This window comes from Sorex araneus, chromosome 10, assembly GCF_027595985.1.
Source record: "Sorex araneus isolate mSorAra2 chromosome 10, mSorAra2.pri, whole genome shotgun sequence".
In the NCBI taxonomy this organism is placed as follows: domain Eukaryota; kingdom Metazoa; phylum Chordata; class Mammalia; order Eulipotyphla; family Soricidae; genus Sorex; species Sorex araneus.
The window spans coordinates 41,720,847-41,739,248 of NC_073311.1; the positions used below are offsets into that span (position 1 = coordinate 41,720,847).

The 18,402-nt window shown below is 44.1% G+C and overlaps 1 protein-coding gene across 11 annotated transcripts in view; it reads right to left on the bottom strand.

The window, feature by feature from the left end:
- The window catches only part of ANKS1B (ankyrin repeat and sterile alpha motif domain containing 1B), a 1,196,591-nt gene extending 1,184,386 nt beyond the window's left edge, over positions 1-12,205 (bottom strand). For 4 of the 11 annotated variants that reach the window (XM_055118592.1, XM_055118591.1, XM_055118586.1 and 1 more), the window contains exon 1: positions 12,012-12,204. In XM_055118592.1, the coding sequence (XP_054974567.1) occupies positions 12,012-12,145 (134 nt within the window). In that variant the 5' untranslated portion in view covers positions 12,146-12,204. Of the gene's footprint in view, positions 1-12,011 lie in introns of all 11 variants that reach the window. The other 7 variants (XM_055118588.1, XM_055118583.1, XM_055118587.1 and 4 more) reach the window with 4 other exon arrangements.
- Positions 12,206-18,402: the final 6,197 nt, after the last annotated feature.

Sequence of the window (18,402 nt, forward strand, 5' to 3'; positions counted from 1 at the left end):
GACTTCTCCCAGATCTCTCAGAAACAATTGTGTCTCCTTCTCACTCCTGACATGCCTACCACATTTTTTTGGCTACTTACCCATATATATGTATGTATGTATCTTAGAAATGTTATAATGCATAATATATGTGTATATACATACATACATATGGGTTACTGCAGTGTGTATATATATATCAGATACACACATATATATATATACATACACAGTATATAAATGCATGCTTGCACACACAGTAATATATTTGCTCATTATTTTACAATAATACTGGGAGTAGGAAGAGATGATACCGTTCAGTTTTAGAATCACAAGATTTTCTATATTCTTGTTAAAATAAGGAGTGATCATTCTTTGTTATTCCCATTCTTAGACGTCAGTTCCCATAAATTCCTGACTGACCTGTTGGTTAGTTGAATAGGGGTTGGTTTGCTGGCTACTAAATTTTAGCCTAACTTCACCTAATAAAAGCATAACCTGCGAAGAAAATCTTAAGAGATTAAACATAATTCATAATTGTTCTCTGATCATATCTTCACACTTCCCACCAATGTTCTGAGTGACAGACCCTCTGATCGTTAACCATAACCAGCTGCCAGGAAGCAAAGCTGCTCTGGACAACCCCACCGTTGGGGTTTCCCGCCAACAAACATCTTCTGCAGAATTCCCGCGCTCCCCCACACACACTCCCACTCACTTCCAAGTCTCCACACTAGCAGTAAAACAGTTGCACAAAACAGGGATAAATCTGAAAGTAAATATAGAAGTGTTTTTAGTGTATCCAAAATACAAGATACTATATTGAGCATATTTATATGATACATAAAACATTTCAAGTGTAGATTAGTAACTGGAGGTACCAAACAAAGTCTCAAGTGACTAAACAGGAATTTGGGGAGAGAAAGAAAATCTCAATGTGGAAGAGAGGCAATTGGGATCCAGGGTCAGCAATGCGAAAGCCCCATCCATATAAACACAGGCATTCATGGAATCTACTAGATGCTGAAGTTAGCTTACCACATGACATTTTTCAAGATACCTAGAAAAATGTATTTAGAAGAACTTGAATTTCCTGCCATAGCATATATTAAGGCTCTTACACCATTCTATTCCATTTCTTTGTGACTTGTGATTATGCAATAAACATATACATCAAGAAATAATGGCGGTTCATCTGTGGAATATAAAATAACAGAGTGGGAGACTAACACCCAAGAGTTATAGAGATAAGGACCAGAAGGTCTGCCCCACAGCTTGGAAACTGGCCTCACATGCTGGGGGAAAAGGCAGCTCAGATAGAGAAGGGAACACCAAGTAGAGGATGTTGGGAGGACCCATTCGGGTTGGAAGATGTGAACTGAAAGTAGACTATAGACCGAACATGAAGGCCACTCAATACCTCTATTGCAAATTATAACACCCAAAAGGAGAGAGAACAAAAGGGAATGCCCTGCCACAGACGCAGGGTAGGGTGGTGGGGGATGGGGTGGGGGTGGTGAGAGGGATGCTGGGATCATTGGTGGAGGTGAATGGGCACTGGTGGAGGCATGGGTAAATGATCACTGTATGAGTGAAATGCAAACACAAAAGTTCTTAAGTTTGTAACTGTACATCACAGTGATACTCTAATAAAAAAAATTTAAAAAAAAGAAATAATGGCGGGAAAGGACATGATTAGCATGAGTAAGGTGCTGGGTTTAATAACTGACACTAAAAAATATTTTTTTTAAGAAAGAAAAGTAAGAGAAGAATATAACCTGGGGCTAAAGAGATTGAACAGCGAGTGAGGCACTTGTCTCACATGTGACTGACTCAACCACGTTCAACCCCCCACAGTACACATGGCCCTTGGAGCACTGCCAAGAATGATCCCTGAGCACTGAGCCAGGAGTGAGCCCAGAGCACTAAAAAAGCAGTGTGGCCAAAAAAAAATAGAAACAAAAAAGTAGCGTATTCACAAGTATATAAATATCAGAAAAGGCTTCTCATGTTTCTCATGTACGGGCCTATGCGCTCATTGTCCGTATCTCTAGTCAACCCCTTTCTCCTCTATGGCCTTAATTGGATAAGGAAAGAGAACTGGTGGCTTTCATCCAAGCCCGTCTTGCCGACTCGACATCATCTATTCCATTAGCTTTACCACCAGAGCTCTAAGGCTTTACTTTTAACCCAAAATTTTATTTCTGCTTTAAATAAAAATACTAAAAATAAGGTGTTTTTTTAAAAAGAAATCTTCTTCCTAAAAGCTTTATCAATCAATCACACTTCAGCATGAGTTAAGTGTCAGCTCCCACAAATAGCGGTTGATGGCTGCATAAATCTAGGAGAGACACAAGGGCACGCAATCCATGAGGCTAGAAGGAAGATTAACAGGAAAGCAAGTGGGAAAGTAAGCATGACAACAGCAAACTGTGAACTCAGTTTGGAAGGTCCCGTGGTTTGTCCTTCAAGGGACTTCTCACTGCCACCCCACAGCCTTTCCCATCAAGAGTCCTCATTCTAAATGTTTCCTCTTAGAAAGGCCAGTTGGCAAAAGAAAAAAATCAGAGATAATCCAGCAGGTAGGGTGCTTGCCTTGCACCCAGCTGACCCACATTCAATCCCTGACATCCTATAGGGAGCCCTAAGCACCACCAGAAGTAACTCCTGAGTACAGAGCCAGGCATAACCCCTGAACATCACTGGGTGTGACCCTAAGACAAACGATAAAAAAATAAAATCAGAGCTAGGGTCAACGTTCACTAATGAGAATGGAGAATTTTTTTTCCTAAGAAAGAAATTGGAACAAGATAATTTACTCTTTTATTATTACTATTGACCATTTGGGGGTGAAACTCAAGTCTGCAAACAACTCGTGCACTTTGCTATTGAGCCGAGAAGGGTTAAAAGAAATGAAAAGGAGACTCATCCAGCAGCAGCACAAAGCCAGATGTTCATTTATGCCCCATCCACCACTCAAGATCTGATCCTATTTGATCAAAGGCCAGAGGAAAGTCTCCGCCAATTGTTTGGGCCCACTTAAGTAGAATTAAACTACTGTAAATAAAGCTACTCTCCCCGGCAAATCCAGACCCAAAGAACACTAAAGCACGGCTGAATCAAAGGTCCATTTTACACACGGATCCGTGAAGACCTGCTGTTCAATCAGAAAGCAAGAACCACAGGAAAAAGATTCAGCAGCAACGCTCTTTGGATACTGTGGTAGCAACAGCTGCGGGAAAAAGGGATCCTTTGATCCCGGGTTTTGATCCGCCTTCAACAATCACATCATTTCAGGTCTTACCCAGATTGAATAAAAATGTCGGCTTCGTGGGCTATGGGCTCCGGGAACACTGGCTCTGCGTTTCACGGCCAGCGCGGGGTTTTCCAGGTCCCTTGTTCTCTATCTGCCCATGGTGGCAAGGCCCCTTACTGTGGTGGAATCGGCCTCTGCAAATTCCTGGGTAGCTGGGGATTGGTAGTTGTTTGCTTTTTTTTTTCTTTTTGGGTCACACCTGGCGATGCACAGGGGTTACTCCTGGCTCTGCACTCAGGAATTACCCCTGGCGGTGCTCAAGGGACCATATGGGATGCTGGGAATTGAACCCATGTCGGCCGAGTACAAGGCAAATGCCCTATCTGCTGTGCTATTGCTCCAGCCCCGGTTGGTTGGTTTTTCCAAATTTAAACTATTCCTTCCTATCAGCATCTGAGAGAGCAGCCTATCGACATATCACCTCAACACCGCATCATAGCTAAGGTTATTGCATCCTATCTGAACTAACACTGTGGCATACCATGTTCACAATGGAAACCAAAGCCCAGCTAGAATATCTGTGGCCTCAGAGGGGCCTTTCCTAACTCTTGCTTCGAATGGTAGGCTGCTTCCATCTCCAGTCAAATACTAAGGAAGAATGTTTGAGTGGAACGAGGCACCTGGCAAGAACTCTCCAAAAGCAACTTCCGAGGGGGCTGGAGTGATAGCATAGGGGGTAGGGCATTTGCCTTGCACGCGGCCAACCCAGGTTCGATTCCCAGCATCCCATATGGTCCCCTGAGCACCGCCAGGAGCAATTCCTGAGTGCAAAGCTAGGAGTAACCCCTGTGCATTGCCGGGTGTGACCCAAAAAGCAAAAAAAAAAAAAAAAGCAACTTCCGAGTCATAATTAAGTACATTATTTCCATACAATGTGAGCCACCCAAACTGTTTCTGTAGTCACCTGAGAGGTTCCATCACCTCTTTATATACTCTACACACACTGACACCACACTACATGCTGAGCATCTGTGCACGGGAGGGGCCCGTTCCACACTCCATCAGCTGTCAGCATCCACTGAGTCACATGGGGGGAGGGCATGGGCAGGCTGAGTGGAGTCATAGGCTGGCTGTCCTAATTCGCTCCTGCACAATCAGCCTCACCGTTTAGAAGAGAAAGCTGCAGAGCCCGCTTAGGAGAGAAAGAGGTCAACACCAACGTGCACTCCCTCCCCTCTCACCCCTGCTTCATGCAGCTGGCATACTCTTCCCTCTGGCAGACACGGATAATGGTGCAATTACTGCTCCAAACATCATTACCAGATAAAAGAAATCACCCGCTTGCAACTCAACTATTTTTTATAGATTAAAACAGTTGCACGTAGTTGAACTGTTCTATCTGTGATTTATTCCATTTAACCAATGCTGTTCCCCTAACAGTTTCTTATGTCAGAGTTCCCATTGCTGGTCTCACTAACGCCCAAGTTGCCTCTTATCTACCACCAAAAACTTCAAGAGCTGAAAAAAAGAAAAATCCTGATTCTGGCTGCTGGTTTCTACATCTACGAGGACCAGAAAAATAATCCCCTCCCCCTTCTGTGTTTTTTTTCCTTTTTTGGGTCACACCCGGCGATGCACAGGGGTTACTCCTGGTTCTGCACTCAGGAATTACCCCTGGCAGTGCTCAGGGGACCATATGGGATACTGGGAATCGAACCTGGGTCGGCTACGTGCAAGGCAAACGCCCTACCCACTGTGCTATTGCTCCAGCCCATCCCCCTTCTGTTTTTAATTGATATATTTTTCATGAGAATCCTGAGAACTAGGTTCTTCATATTCAACACAATCTACTCAATGCACCTTAAACAGTACTCAATTATTTAAAGCATAAAGCAAGTAAGTGAGGCTGAGGATCTAGTATAGCATTTTCACTGTGTGTGTGTGATTTTAGTCAAGGAGTTGGAGAAAAAGTAAAGTGCATAGGGTACTTGCCTTGCACACGGCCCACCCAGACTCAGTCCCTGGACTTCTATATGGTCCCCCACACTCACCAGGGGTGACTCATAAGCACAGGGCAAGGAATAAGTCCTAAGCATCACCAAAAGTGGCCCCTCCAAAATAAAAATAACAGCAAGTAAATCTGAAATATTCACAAATTTTATTGCTTTGTTAAAATGCAGGTATTTTATCTAGATTATCCTAGCAGGAGGGAAACTGGAGACACGGGTATGGGAAATGCACACTGGTGGAGGGATGGGTATTGGAACAATATATAAATAAAACTCAATCATGAAGAATTTTGTAACTGTATATTTCATAGTGATTCAATTAAAATATATTTTTAAATAATAATCTAGATTCTCCCCAAAAATAATTAAGTGTATATTTTAAATGGGAATTTTTTCATTTGACTCAAGGTGTTCTAAAAAAAAAAAAAAAACTTTTAGGGGCTGGAGAGATAGAACAGCAGGTAGGGCATTCGCCTTGCATGCAGCCGACCCGGGTTCAATTCCCAGCATCCCATATGGTCCCCCGAGCAGCGCCAGGGATAATTCCTGAGTGCAGAGCCAGGAGTAACCCCTGAGCATTGCCGGGTGTAATCCAAAAAAAAGCAAAAAAAAAAAAAAACTTTTAAAATATTTTACAGCTATCTTATAGAAGATACATTTTTGAAAAAGTAAATTTCATATGAAATGTGATAAATAAATTTGAGTACTCAGGTGAGTTCTCATGAGCTCAAGTCATACAATTGAAATGAAACACAAAAGATATCTATATACTTGTTCTCAAAACTTTCTAATGTCCCTTTCAGCTAAACTTGAAAAAAAAAGAAGAGAGGTACAAAAGTTCACTGCTGGGCCAGCTCATGTAATCTTAGCTCTGAGTTAAAGGAAGATTAAGATTGTCAATGTTTTTATACCACAAAAAAATTTCCTATGACATCTAACAATGGCAAGAAATTAATTTCTTCCCACTTTCTATTTTGCTTCTATCTTCCTTATTAAGAATCATTTTCAAAACAGAAAGGATAATCTAAGGAAACAACCGAAACTCCAAATAGACAGAAAACATAATAGATGTCAAACTGCTCTACCTGCATTCAAATGTCCAGTCCCAGAATCAGATGCAATGGGGTTGAAGGAATGTGCTTCCAAATTAAGCATCATCTATGGTTCACTGCCAGATTAATGTTATAATAAAGTGACTCAATTTGAGGAGAATTTATAGACACATTATTAAGGGGTAAATTGAAGGAATGCTATAAACATAGCATAACATGATTTTCAGAAGGCAGTGGATAAAAATACATCATAATATCCTCATGGGTGTATTGGAGATGAATAGTTGACTATAGTTCTATTAAGTGACTGTAATGTTGGTAGAAATAGTGTGCATAATGACTGCTACTTTTAAATTTATACTAAGCTAAAGAGAGGTTCTCTGAGAATACATCATGGTGTATTGAATTCCAGTTGTAGAAAACATGCACATTAAATCTACATATGATGTAAAAGAGAGGATTTAATATGCTGGAAGGCAGAATCAAGAGTCAAAGAGATCTAGATAGATGATAAGTATAAGCTAAAACAAGTGAGATTAAATATAATAGGAACAATTTATGTTTACTTAACACTTTTATAAGTGCCACAGAGAGGAGCCATGACTTCACAGGTAATTGAAAAAAGAGTAATAATACCTAGAGTTTTCATTAACAAAAATCCTCACAATTAGCCAATGCTATCACATAGTTTAGAAAATGTCAACCTGTAATAAAGGAGGTCTTCCATCAAAAATAAGAAAGGATCAAGGAAATAAGCAATTCGATTGGCTTTAGACAAAGGTGCGGTAACTTTGTGTACCAAAACCATAAACTTTAACACTATCATAACTATTAACACTATACTCACTATTATAACTAAGTATGGTTTGTGTACCAAAACCATAAACTTTAACTCTATCATAACTATTAACACTATACTCACTATTATAACTAAGCTACAATAACAAAAAAAAATTTAAGCTTAGGGGCTGGAGAGAAAGTAAAGTGGATACAGGGTTTGAGCCAATCCCAGTTCTATTCTCAGCACACCATATGGTCCCCTGAGTCCCGCCAAAAGTGATCCCTGAGCATCACTAGGTATAGCCAAAATAAAAACAAACAAAAACAGATATTTATGCTATATATATTTATATGTGTGTATATATATCTATGTTTAAAAGAGAATGAGGCAGTATACTAGAGCCACATGAGAAATAATAACACTAATGACAAACACCAAGTGCTAAATGCACATTCAACTCTATTACACCTCATTAAATCTTGACAACAACCTTTGGCATTACAAATCCTACCCAACAGAAAAGGACAACTGTGGACTGCTGTATTTATTCAAGGTCATTCCTACGTTGGACAACTGCAGTGTCCCCCAAACATTCCTGGTTCTGCCCTCAGACTGTTACTGCTCCCACGGTGTGTAAAAATGCAATCAAAAGCACCTTCAGGAAAATCTTTATCCTATGATGCCCTAAAGGTGAGCGTGAGTTTTATTCTTGCTTTTAACACACAGCGGCCATGACTGTCCATGGCTGTGGTGCTCGGGAGTCACCAGGGTCACACCAGACAGAACGTGGGAAATCTTGTGGCTCTGTGGCCAGAAGTCAGGACCTCACACATGCTCAGCATGTACTTTGCCACTTAAGATCTCTCCCAACATCCATGAGATATTTTTTAGGGATAAAATTAAAAGAAATATAAACTTTAAGGATTTGTAACTTAAACTGCCATACATAACAAAACAATGTTCCAATCAGACTATCTAAAATGGTAATATACCTTAAACTTTTGTGAATAACACCAATGAGTAAGACTCAAGCTACAGCAAAACAAATTTAAATCACAGAAGTTCAGATCTTTGCCATTACTTATTATGGTAAAGTAATTACTTTGTCTAAGGCAAATTCTTAATCTTCATCTTTTTAGTCCATCTGTGAAATGAGATGGACTAATACAGCCAATACAAAGTGATAGTACAGTGGGTAATACGCTTGCCTTGCACTTGGGTGACCCAGGTTCGATTCTCAGCATCCCATATGGACCCTGGTGCACCATCAGGAGTGATTCCTGAGCCCAGAGCCAGGAGCAACTCCTGAGCATCACTGGGTGTGGCTCAAAAACAAAAATAAACAGTGAATGAGATATGTGAAGCATTTAGCACAAAACCTGACACAATTATTACACAAGTAATCAAGTGGGGCTGGGTGAGGGGGAGTGCCAAAAACCCATCCTACAATCCATTCTGAAATATTTTTAAATGCTGAAATGTCCTTATGCTTCAAAGGGGAGGGGACACATTTTTCATCATTCTTTAAATAAGTTTCTGATGGCAATTATATATGAAAGAAAAATGCTGCACATAAAATGTGCCACCTTAAAAAGTTTCATTTTATGCCAAGGATCACGCCAGGAATAGAGGGACACTGCTTCAGTTTGAATATGAGACAGATATATACAAAGAATGAGGGTATTGGTTTTAATTTTTATTTCTACAGTTTGGCCCAAACTACTTGAATGTTTTCAGTGTCACTGTTCTCTGTGTACATCCTTGTAGAGTTACTATTTCCACCTCACTTCTTGAATGAGAAAACCCTTCTTGAATGAGAAAACCTTTCATTCAAGAAGTGCACTGTGAATCGCAAAGCTGATATTTTAGTAAATGTTTACCGACGCTGAGGAGTTGTTACTTTATTCCTAAAATTTGTTATCTATTCTTTTTTTCCAAAATGGCACCACTGAGAAGGTGTTTAGGAGATTTTTGTCTTGGGCTGGCAGATGGCTCAGCAGCAAAGCACATGCCTTGCATGCATGAAATCTAGTTCCATTCCTGGGGCCCAGAGAGATAGTACAGCAGGTAGGGCACTTGCCTTGCATGTGGCCCAGCATTCCATATGGTACCCCAAGTCTGCCAGGAGTGATTCCTGAGCACAAAACCAGAAGGAAGGCCTGAGCACAGCCAGGTGTGACCCAAAAATGGGAGGGAGAGAGATGGGGAGAGAGAGAGAGACAGATAGACAGAGAGAGAGACAGAGAGAGACAGAGACAGAGACAGAGAGAGACAGAGAGACAGAGAGAGAGAGAGAGCAAACTAGTCCCATTCTCAAAACCACCAAAGAAAAATTAAAAGCACCTGCAGAATCAGGGAGGAACAGCAAAATTGCTTAGAGTACTGCCTTCCAAGTGTATGGTCACAAGTTCAAATCCCAGAGTCCTGTATGTATTCATATGATCCTGACGGCTCAGGCATCTGAGCCTACCTGCTGTACACTTCAGCCAAGTGTCTGGGAGCACTCAAAGGAGCCCCAAGAGCATGGCAGGAGCATGGCCAGAAGCACATCAATTGAAAAGATGTGTGAGCACCATGGCCAGGGAGTGCAACCTTTGACAAGCAGATGTGTGACCCCACATCATAACGGCCCCCTTAGAGCACCTCAACCAGAACCTGCCTCCCTCAATTAAGAGTGCAACCCTGAGGAGCACCGTGTGAGCACCCAAAGCAGGGCGACCTGCAGTGAGCACCACAGTCAACAATGTATGATTTGGGCCAGAGAGACAGAACTCCACCAGCTGCCTTTATGCTTTGCTTTGCACACAAGCGGTCAGCTCCATCCCCAGCACCACCCCTGAAAACCGCTGGGTGCATCTCCTGAGCACAGAACTGAGAGTAGCCACCCCAAGTGTAGCCTCAAAACAAACAAAATACTGTGTTTGCAAAATACTGTGTTTGCAGCACCACAGCCACGTGTGCCTGCAGTCCTCTGGTCATCACAACAATAGCATCAACAACAATGAGGGGAAACTGTGAGGATGCGGAGAATGCCTAGTGGTACCCAAAACTTATTTCTGGCTTCATGTTCAGAAATCACTCCTGGTGGGCTGAAGGACCATATCAGGTGCCTGGGATTGAACCTGAGCCGGCTGCATGCAAGGCAAGTGCCTTACCCGCTGTACTATCTCTCCAGCCCCAGATAAATCTTTAAAAAGATTTTGTCTTTAAGCTCTATCACAAAAATATCCTTTTTTTTAAAAATACCCTTTATCTCAAGGGAATTAACCAAAGTTCTTTCTGGTCCCAAAGACTTCTTTAGCACTTCTCCAAAGGAATCGATTATTTTTAGAGCCCTCTTTTAGCAGTCATTAGATTTCCAGCCATAATCATTTTTTTAATTGACATGATCCACTGGGAAACATTTATTATTTTACTTGCAACTTAAGACTGTAACCAGATAAATTACTTGCATATAATTTGTGACTACGGTAAATGATTAGAACTATAATCTGAAACACAGGTTTTTAAGAGAAATTATCTAGCAAGAAAGTACACTCAGAAGTCAATACCTATGATATCTACTGAGGAAAAAAAATACTGTCCAAAGATTCACTGTCATGAGCTGTCACTCCAAGAAAATGCCACTGCCAATAAGAATAGAAAATCACATGGCTCTTTTTAAAAATCCCAGTAACTATTATCTGACTAAATTAATTTCACTGCAATACAAATGTCTTCGTTCCGCCCATCAGACAGTACTGTGATTAACTGCATTTTCTGACCATTACAACATACTAGGACTTGTGTAAAGAATGTAATGCTGGTGTCCAAAAGTTTGTATTAAGATGTTGTCAAAGAGTAGAGCAGTTTCCTTGAAACCAAGAAAATTAGTGGAGATTTTACATTTTTTTAAAGTACAGCTGGATTGCCTAAGAGATATTTTAGGGTGAAAATATGAATGATAATTGATGCCTCCAAAAATATCCAGGCTAAAGTGAATAGCCATGATTTTAGAAACTAAAGAGCTTCCCTTACATTTTATCTGGTGAATCTTCCTCAGGTTTCCTTCCAGTTGATCTCATGTGTCCATCAATTGAACTTTTAAGTTAACTGTTCTTCAAGTATGCAAATCAATCCTATTATGTCTAAGGTACTGCCAACTACATCTTTAAAACGTGACTTTTCTTTTTAAATGTCAGAAAGATCCTCAAAGCTAAATCAGCCTCGCCTGCCACAGCTTCCCATAAAAAGGCCTCTCTCCATGCCTTACACACTATACCCCAATTGCACCCGGGGCTTCCTTCATCCTGGGATAGAATAACCAAGTTTCATTCCGTTATGTCCAGGGCACTGAAAAGTACTGCTGAGGGTTGTGTCGCCTGACCTGCCTACCCAAGTTTTACACACACCTCACCAGAGGGCTGGCTTTCTTCATTTTGTGGGCTCGTAACCCACAGCACAGCAAATAAATGCCTTGTGCACGAGAAAGCAGCAGAACCCAAGGCTCGGGATTTTGCAGGGTAACTGCACGCACGCAGGAGCGTCTCTGCCGATTTTCTTTAAATAGATCCAAAATAAATAAATAAATAAAAGGCTGGGTTCGAGGCTGCAAATACCTAATAAATATTGATGGCAAGCGGGTGGAACGCCAGTTTCCTTCCAGCAGCACTAGTACAGGTACAAGTTCTGCACCACGGCTCAGAGAAAAGTAGCTACTGACGCATTGATGGAAAGCTATTTTAAAATTACTCAAAGAATCGAAGGCATCCATCTGATGAGGGGAGGGGGGGGGGCTCATGCCTCCTCTCCAAACACACCGTCTGTTTCGCTGCCTAATTTAAGAATGAAACGCTGGCTGTCACCAGGTGCAACACCCAGAAGAAGCAGGAGGACGTATCCATCACAATGCAATAAGGAGGTTTGCCATCCCGGGGGCCGCCGGCCGTCCTTACCTTAGCAGATTAGAGAGGGGCAGGGGTCCGGATCCACCGCCCAGGATCCCTCCTTTCCTGCCAGACAGGAGTTTCTCCACCAGAGCCACATTTCCAGTGCGAGCAGCTTCCAGCAGCTCCTGGTCCTTCCCCATAGTCTCTCCGCGACTCCCAGGCAGTGCGTCCTTTCCCGCTCCGGGTCCTCCTCCCCGCCCAGCCCCACTCCCCCCAAATCCAGGGTCCTTCCCTCTCCCTCTCCCTCTCCCTCTCTCTCCCCTCCAATAACGCAAGAGCGTTCAGCACCCGGAGATGCCCGCAGCCCCCCGGCCGCACACCATCCTCTCCTCTTCGGGGCGCCGCTTCTACAATGGGGATCAGACCATGGCGAGCGGGGCCGGCCGCGACGCGCCCCCACAGCCACTCCCCTGGATTCCCGCGGCCTGCTTCGCGCGGTGGGGGGGAGGGAGGGGGGCGTGCGAAGGTGCTCGGGGAGGAGGGGAGGAGGATGCCGAGAACCGAGGTCGGAGGCGGCGGCGGCGGCGGCGGCGTCCGGGCGCGTGCGGAGGGCGGCGGCGGCGGCGCGGGGCCGGGCGCGCGGGGGGCGTGTGCGCGCGGGCAGGTGCGGCCCGCGGGTCGGTCCCGAGCGGGGCGGGGAGCGCGGCCCGAGGGGTGGGGCGGGGGGCGGTGCCGGGGCGGGGCTCGGGGAGATTGGGGAGCGGGGGAGGGGGCGGGAGGGGGGGCTCCGTGCTCGTGGGCGGGCACCCCTCTCCGCACGCCCCTTCTGGGAGCCGCTTTAACCGTGTGCGCGCTAGACTTCTCCCCGCTGCCGGGCGGCGGCCGGGCCACGCCTCGGGTCGGTCCCGACGCCGGAGCCAAATCCTCCTTGATGGGGACTGGGAAGGTCGGCGATGCCGAGAGAGGGGCCCGGGGACGCCTCTGCGGGGCGGGTTGCCGACCCCTGCACCCGCCCCGGCCCTGGCCGCGCGCTGGCTCCGGGGCCCGGACCTGCCGAGCTGCAGCCGGCGTTGGGGAGCGGAGCGCCTGCTTTCCGTGCCCGCGGGAGCCCCGGGCTGGATCGGGGAGAGAGAGCCCTGGCACTGAGCCTGGAAGCATCTCGAGCACCGCCCGGTGTGGCCAAAGCGAGGCAAGAGAGAGGTTGGTTGGGTCCTGGTGGCTGTGGCGCTGGCCACCGAACGCTCTCGGGGACCGTTCCGGGTTGATCGACGGCCCTGAATGGCCCCTTCCCCCATTCACGCGAGCCGTAGGGAGCTGCTGACTTGAAATTCACCAGGGCAAGGGCTCTCATTGAAAATTCCGCCACATTCTCACGGGAAAAAAAAAAATTACAGGCGGGCAAGACCCATTTCCATTTGTGTGTGTTATGGACGAGTCCCGGTGCTGCACTGGCTGGGTTTTGCTGCCCGCCCTCGGCGCCTGTGGCCCTAGAGCAAGCACCTCCTGTGACACTCGCCGCTGGAACTTCCTGTGACATCTCGTGCCTGGCCTTGCCCTTGGACTAGATTCCATGAACGTTAACTTGTTGACAATCGATTGGGAGAAACATTTTATCCGTGTCTTCTGCAGAGCAGCCCCGTGATGCGGAGAGACTACACCAGATGCAGTTAGGAAATGAGGAAACGGTGGCCCCAAGAGTTAATTAAATTTCTCTTGTTGCCACACACAGGAAGTGAATAAGAGTACTATACCCCGCCTCCCCCCATGACACTGCAGAGACCAAGCTCTACCCCATACACCTTATTGTCCCTTTAAAAAAAGAAAATTGGGCAGACACTACCATAATTGATGAGTGGTTACTCTGGACCAGGCGCTATGCAAAATGGTTGCCATAGAAAGTTATTGCCCCCCCACCCCCCCCAATCTATCTCTGTTCCCTACATGGCCAGACTAAGTAACCCAAGGTCATGCAGCTAGAAATTATCAAACCAACTTTCAAAGCCCGGGCTTGGTTTTCAGTAATAAACCAGGGGAAATTGTCTAAAGCTTACTGGTCTGACATCTGTGACAGGGAGGAGGAGGGAGGGGAGTGGTTGCAGAGAATGAGACAAACATTTTTAGAGTCACCGTAAGTGACCATTTATTCAATACAACATTGCTCCCCTATCCTGGTTCCCAGCAAGTGAGTCCGAATATTGTTTGAGTTGACAAAGATGTCAAAGACAGTAAACACATCAATGTTCAGTGGGTACATTAAGGGGCTGGAGCAATAGCACAGAGGGTAGGGCGTTTGCGAACCCAGGTCGGTGGAATGCGAAATGCAGCCGACCTGGGTTCAGTTCCCAGCACCCCACATGGTCCCCTGAGCACCGCCAGGAGAAATTCCTGAGTGCATTGCCAGGGTGTGACCCCCCAAAAAAAATTCTCAATGGGTATATTAAGAACTGGAATATTTCGTATAGTCAAATCAGCAGGTACCTTTAATGTACAAAGACTCTAAACTTTTGTTTTTATTCTAAATAAAAGTTTATTTAATAAAAGTTTGTTTATACTATTTTAATTTTATTTTTGTTCTATTCTTACTGGGGCACATTTTTGCTGCCTTTTTATATGCAAAAACATCCACTGCTTTGGCCCTGGGGCTCTCCCAACCAGGAAGCTGGGTTTTTGTTAGGGGAAGCTCTCCCACAGCAAATGTTAAAGACATACCTAACAACAAATATTATAAAAATTCAGAGTTCTTTGAATCATTTGAATGATTCAAATGTTAGGAAAAGATGCACTCTCCTCCTGGAGGTCTCCTAAAGGAAGCAGATTTGAGGTTTCCTGAAGAAAGCAGTTTCTGACTAGCAGGGTTTTAAATTTTATTTTGCTTTAGAATCTGTTTTATGAAAAAATGATATCCTACCTGATAACAATATAACCCCTGGCACTATGGGGTTACTACCAACTCAGTTAAAGAATGGGAAGTAAAAAAAAAAAGAACCGGAAGTAGGGGTCTGAGAGACAGCACAGCAGGTAAGGCACTTGTCCTACATATCACTGACCCATTCAATCTCCAGCACCCCATCTAGTCCCCCAAGCCTGAGAGGAGTGACCCCTAAAGGAAGATACCAGGAGTAAGGCCCAAGCACACCCAATGCCCACACCGAAAGAACAAGAAGTAAAGACCACTGAATTCATTTTGAAAGTGGAGAGAAAAATTAATTTCATAACGTTGCAATCTAAGCAAAATAGCATCCTTTCCACTTTCCTACTTTGCCCCCTAAGCAAAACACACCTCTCCCAAAATACAGTATCAAGATCTCACTGGTAAAAGCTCAAAAACACTCACAGTTCTCAACCTGTAATCATAGCTGAGCTAGTGGTCAGAAGCTCCTGGGTCTCTGTTTTCAATCCCCAGGGACTGCCTCTGGCACTGTGTAATCCCACCAACGGCCAACATCCAGAGACTGTAAAACTAAGCTCCCGGAAGCGACATCTTATAGCCTACTTCTCCCTCTGGGAGAAACTGGCAAACTACTGGGAGTTTCCTGCCCACATGGGACAGCCTCACAAGGTCCCCGTGGTGTATTAAAATGCCAAAACCAGTAACAAGCTGGGTCTCATTCCCCTAACTCTGAAAGAGCCTCCTGTACGGCATCGTTGGAAGGACGAGTAGAGAAAGACTTCTAAAATCTCAGGGCTTGGACAAATGGAGGCATTACTGAGACTGCTCAAGAAATTCAATGATCAACGGGATGATGATGATGGATGATGATGATATGATTTGATATACCCAAACAACTGACACTTGTCCCACAAATGGATAAAAGACTGGAGATAATGTTAGGTTTCCAGGGCTGCCTGCCTTTGAAAACTGCTGAGATCAGTCCTGGGTGCAAGTATGCCACAGTTTTGAAGTAGGAAATGGAAGAAAACCCATCACCCTTCTCAGTGATCCGTGAGACAAGCAAGGCAAGAGAGAGATGAAGCCAAATGAAGGAAGGCCTTAACCTGGGTTTTGTTTTATAAGCAAGATCACCCCACCCCCCAGTTAAGTGGATTTTACTTTACCAATGGATTATGAGTGGGAAGAGAAACTAAAAATGTTCTCTGTAATACTGCTCCCTCTAGGAAAAAACAAAACAAAACAGAAGTTTCTTCTCCTCTAGGGAAATTTGATGAGGAAGAATAAGGGTTCCCCAAAGATCATCTCAACAAACAACATTCCCTTAGCATCCTGCAGGTTCTGTTATTCCCCTCAACCCCCTCCCTCTCTCTCTCTGAGCCATGCTGCTTGTGTGCTCTCCCCCTTTGAAAGCCCCGATGCCCTAAAGTGACCCAGCACACAGTCCATTGAAAAACTGAGTCATTCCTTCTTCAAAAGCTTCTTTTTTAAACTATATGCATGGATATATATACACAACAGAACTCTCACCCCGTGTTTGTGGGAATTTCATCTGTTTCAGTCTCTTTGGAAAGCAATATGAAGATCCCTCCAAAAATTAAGATTAGAGGGACCACAGTGATAGTATACAGCAGGTAAGATGCTTGTCTTGCACAAAACCAACCCAGGTTCAAACCCCAGCACTCTATATGGATCCCTAAGCTGGCCAGAATTGACCCTTGAGTGCAGAGACAGGACTAAGCCCTGAGCACAGCAGGATATGACCCAAAAGCACACCAAAAAAAATTAGGAATTTAACTCCCATAGGACCCAGTGAAACCACTTTTTGACATCTATCCCCCAAACACAAAAACCATTCATTCAAAAGGATATATGCATATCTATGTTCATTGCCATACTTAGTACAAAAACCAAGAAATGGAAACAGCCCAAGTACCCAACTACAGATAAATGGATCAAGAAGCTGTAGAATATATACACAACAGAATACTATACAGCTCTATGAAAGAACAATCATGCAATTTGCAGCAATGTAGATGGAAGTAGAGGATATCATGCTGAGTGGAGTCAGTCAGAAGGAAAGGCATACAGGATAATCTCTCTCATATGCAGGATCTAAAGATACAGAGAAAGATAGCAACAAAGGGCCAAAGGCAGCACAACAGGAGAACTGATCCACACAATTTAGTGGAGGACAGGAGTGGTATGAAAAGAAGGGGAGTCTAGGTCTTGGAGGGAGGAAGGTGGGTAGACTGGTAATGTGTGTGGTATTGGAACTATGTGCATGGGAAGCCATCATTAACAGTATTGTAAATTAAAGAGCCTCAATCAATAAAAACATTAAATAACACATTCTCTATCTGAAAGATAATCTCTGGGCCAGAGGGATCGTACCACAGGAAGGGCGTTTGTCTTGAATGCAGCCAACCTGAATTCTATCCCCAGCATCCCATATGTTCCCCCAAGCACCTCCAGGAGTGATTTCTGAGTGCAGAACCAGGAGTAGCCTCTGAGCATCGCCAGGTGTGACCCAGAAAGAAAAAAAAAAAAGATAAGCTCTCCCAATTAAAAAAAATGCTACAATCTATTTTCTCCTAAGTGACTAGCATTTAGACAAATCTATCACACAATCTGTCAACAGAGAGGCCAAGAAGATACACTCACACAGTATCCACCTTGGGCATCTCCTTTCAGGGTAAAACCCAATTCTGCCTCCTTGCCACCCACCCTCTACTTCTGTCCCTCTCTTACAGCAGGAGCTGTACATTTTCTTTTTTCTGGGAAGGGCCAGGAAGTAAATAGTATCAGCCTTTTGGGTCACTCAACCTTCCAAACCTTTTAGTTCTGACTGTGGATGTGGCTCACTAGATAGAACACATGACTTGTAGGTGTGAAACCTGGGGTAAATTCCTAGCACCACATACACAAAAACTCCAATCTACTATTGTCCCAAGAAATGGGCTTACTTACTCAATATTGCGATGAGTGAGTATGACTGTGATTCAGTGAGAACTTTTTATTTGTGGATGTATGGGAATTAAAATGTTGTATTATTTTTATGCGTCACAAAGTTCTTAAATGTTTAACCATCTATAGCAGTATAATAAGCTGTAATACTATTTTTAGTTCACTGGTCATGGAGGCTACAGGTGGGATTTGGCCCATGAAAAGGAATCCCACATAGTTTGAATTAACTTATTTTCAAACACTTTGGGAGGGTGCTTTTGATTTGCTTGACCTGATTAAGGGACGAGGGGACCAGAGGTTGGAGTCAAATGGCCAAATCAGGCAGCCTAATCGGCCTCTTCTGGGCTCCTTCTCAGAAAATGCCCTTTCTTCTATATTTCAGGAAAGGATTTTCCCCTAATTATCTCCATCACAGTCATTTTACTAAACGTCTCTCTAGTCTATAAATATGAATTTCTTTGCCATGCCAACAGCAAATAACTTGGGAAGCAGCGCCACGCTGGAGCTGACATTCTCCAATCTCAGACTAGGGACCCCACATGACTGGGTCCCTTGAGGACAGAGTGCTAGTTTCTTCATGCTGATGTATCTAAGGGAAAT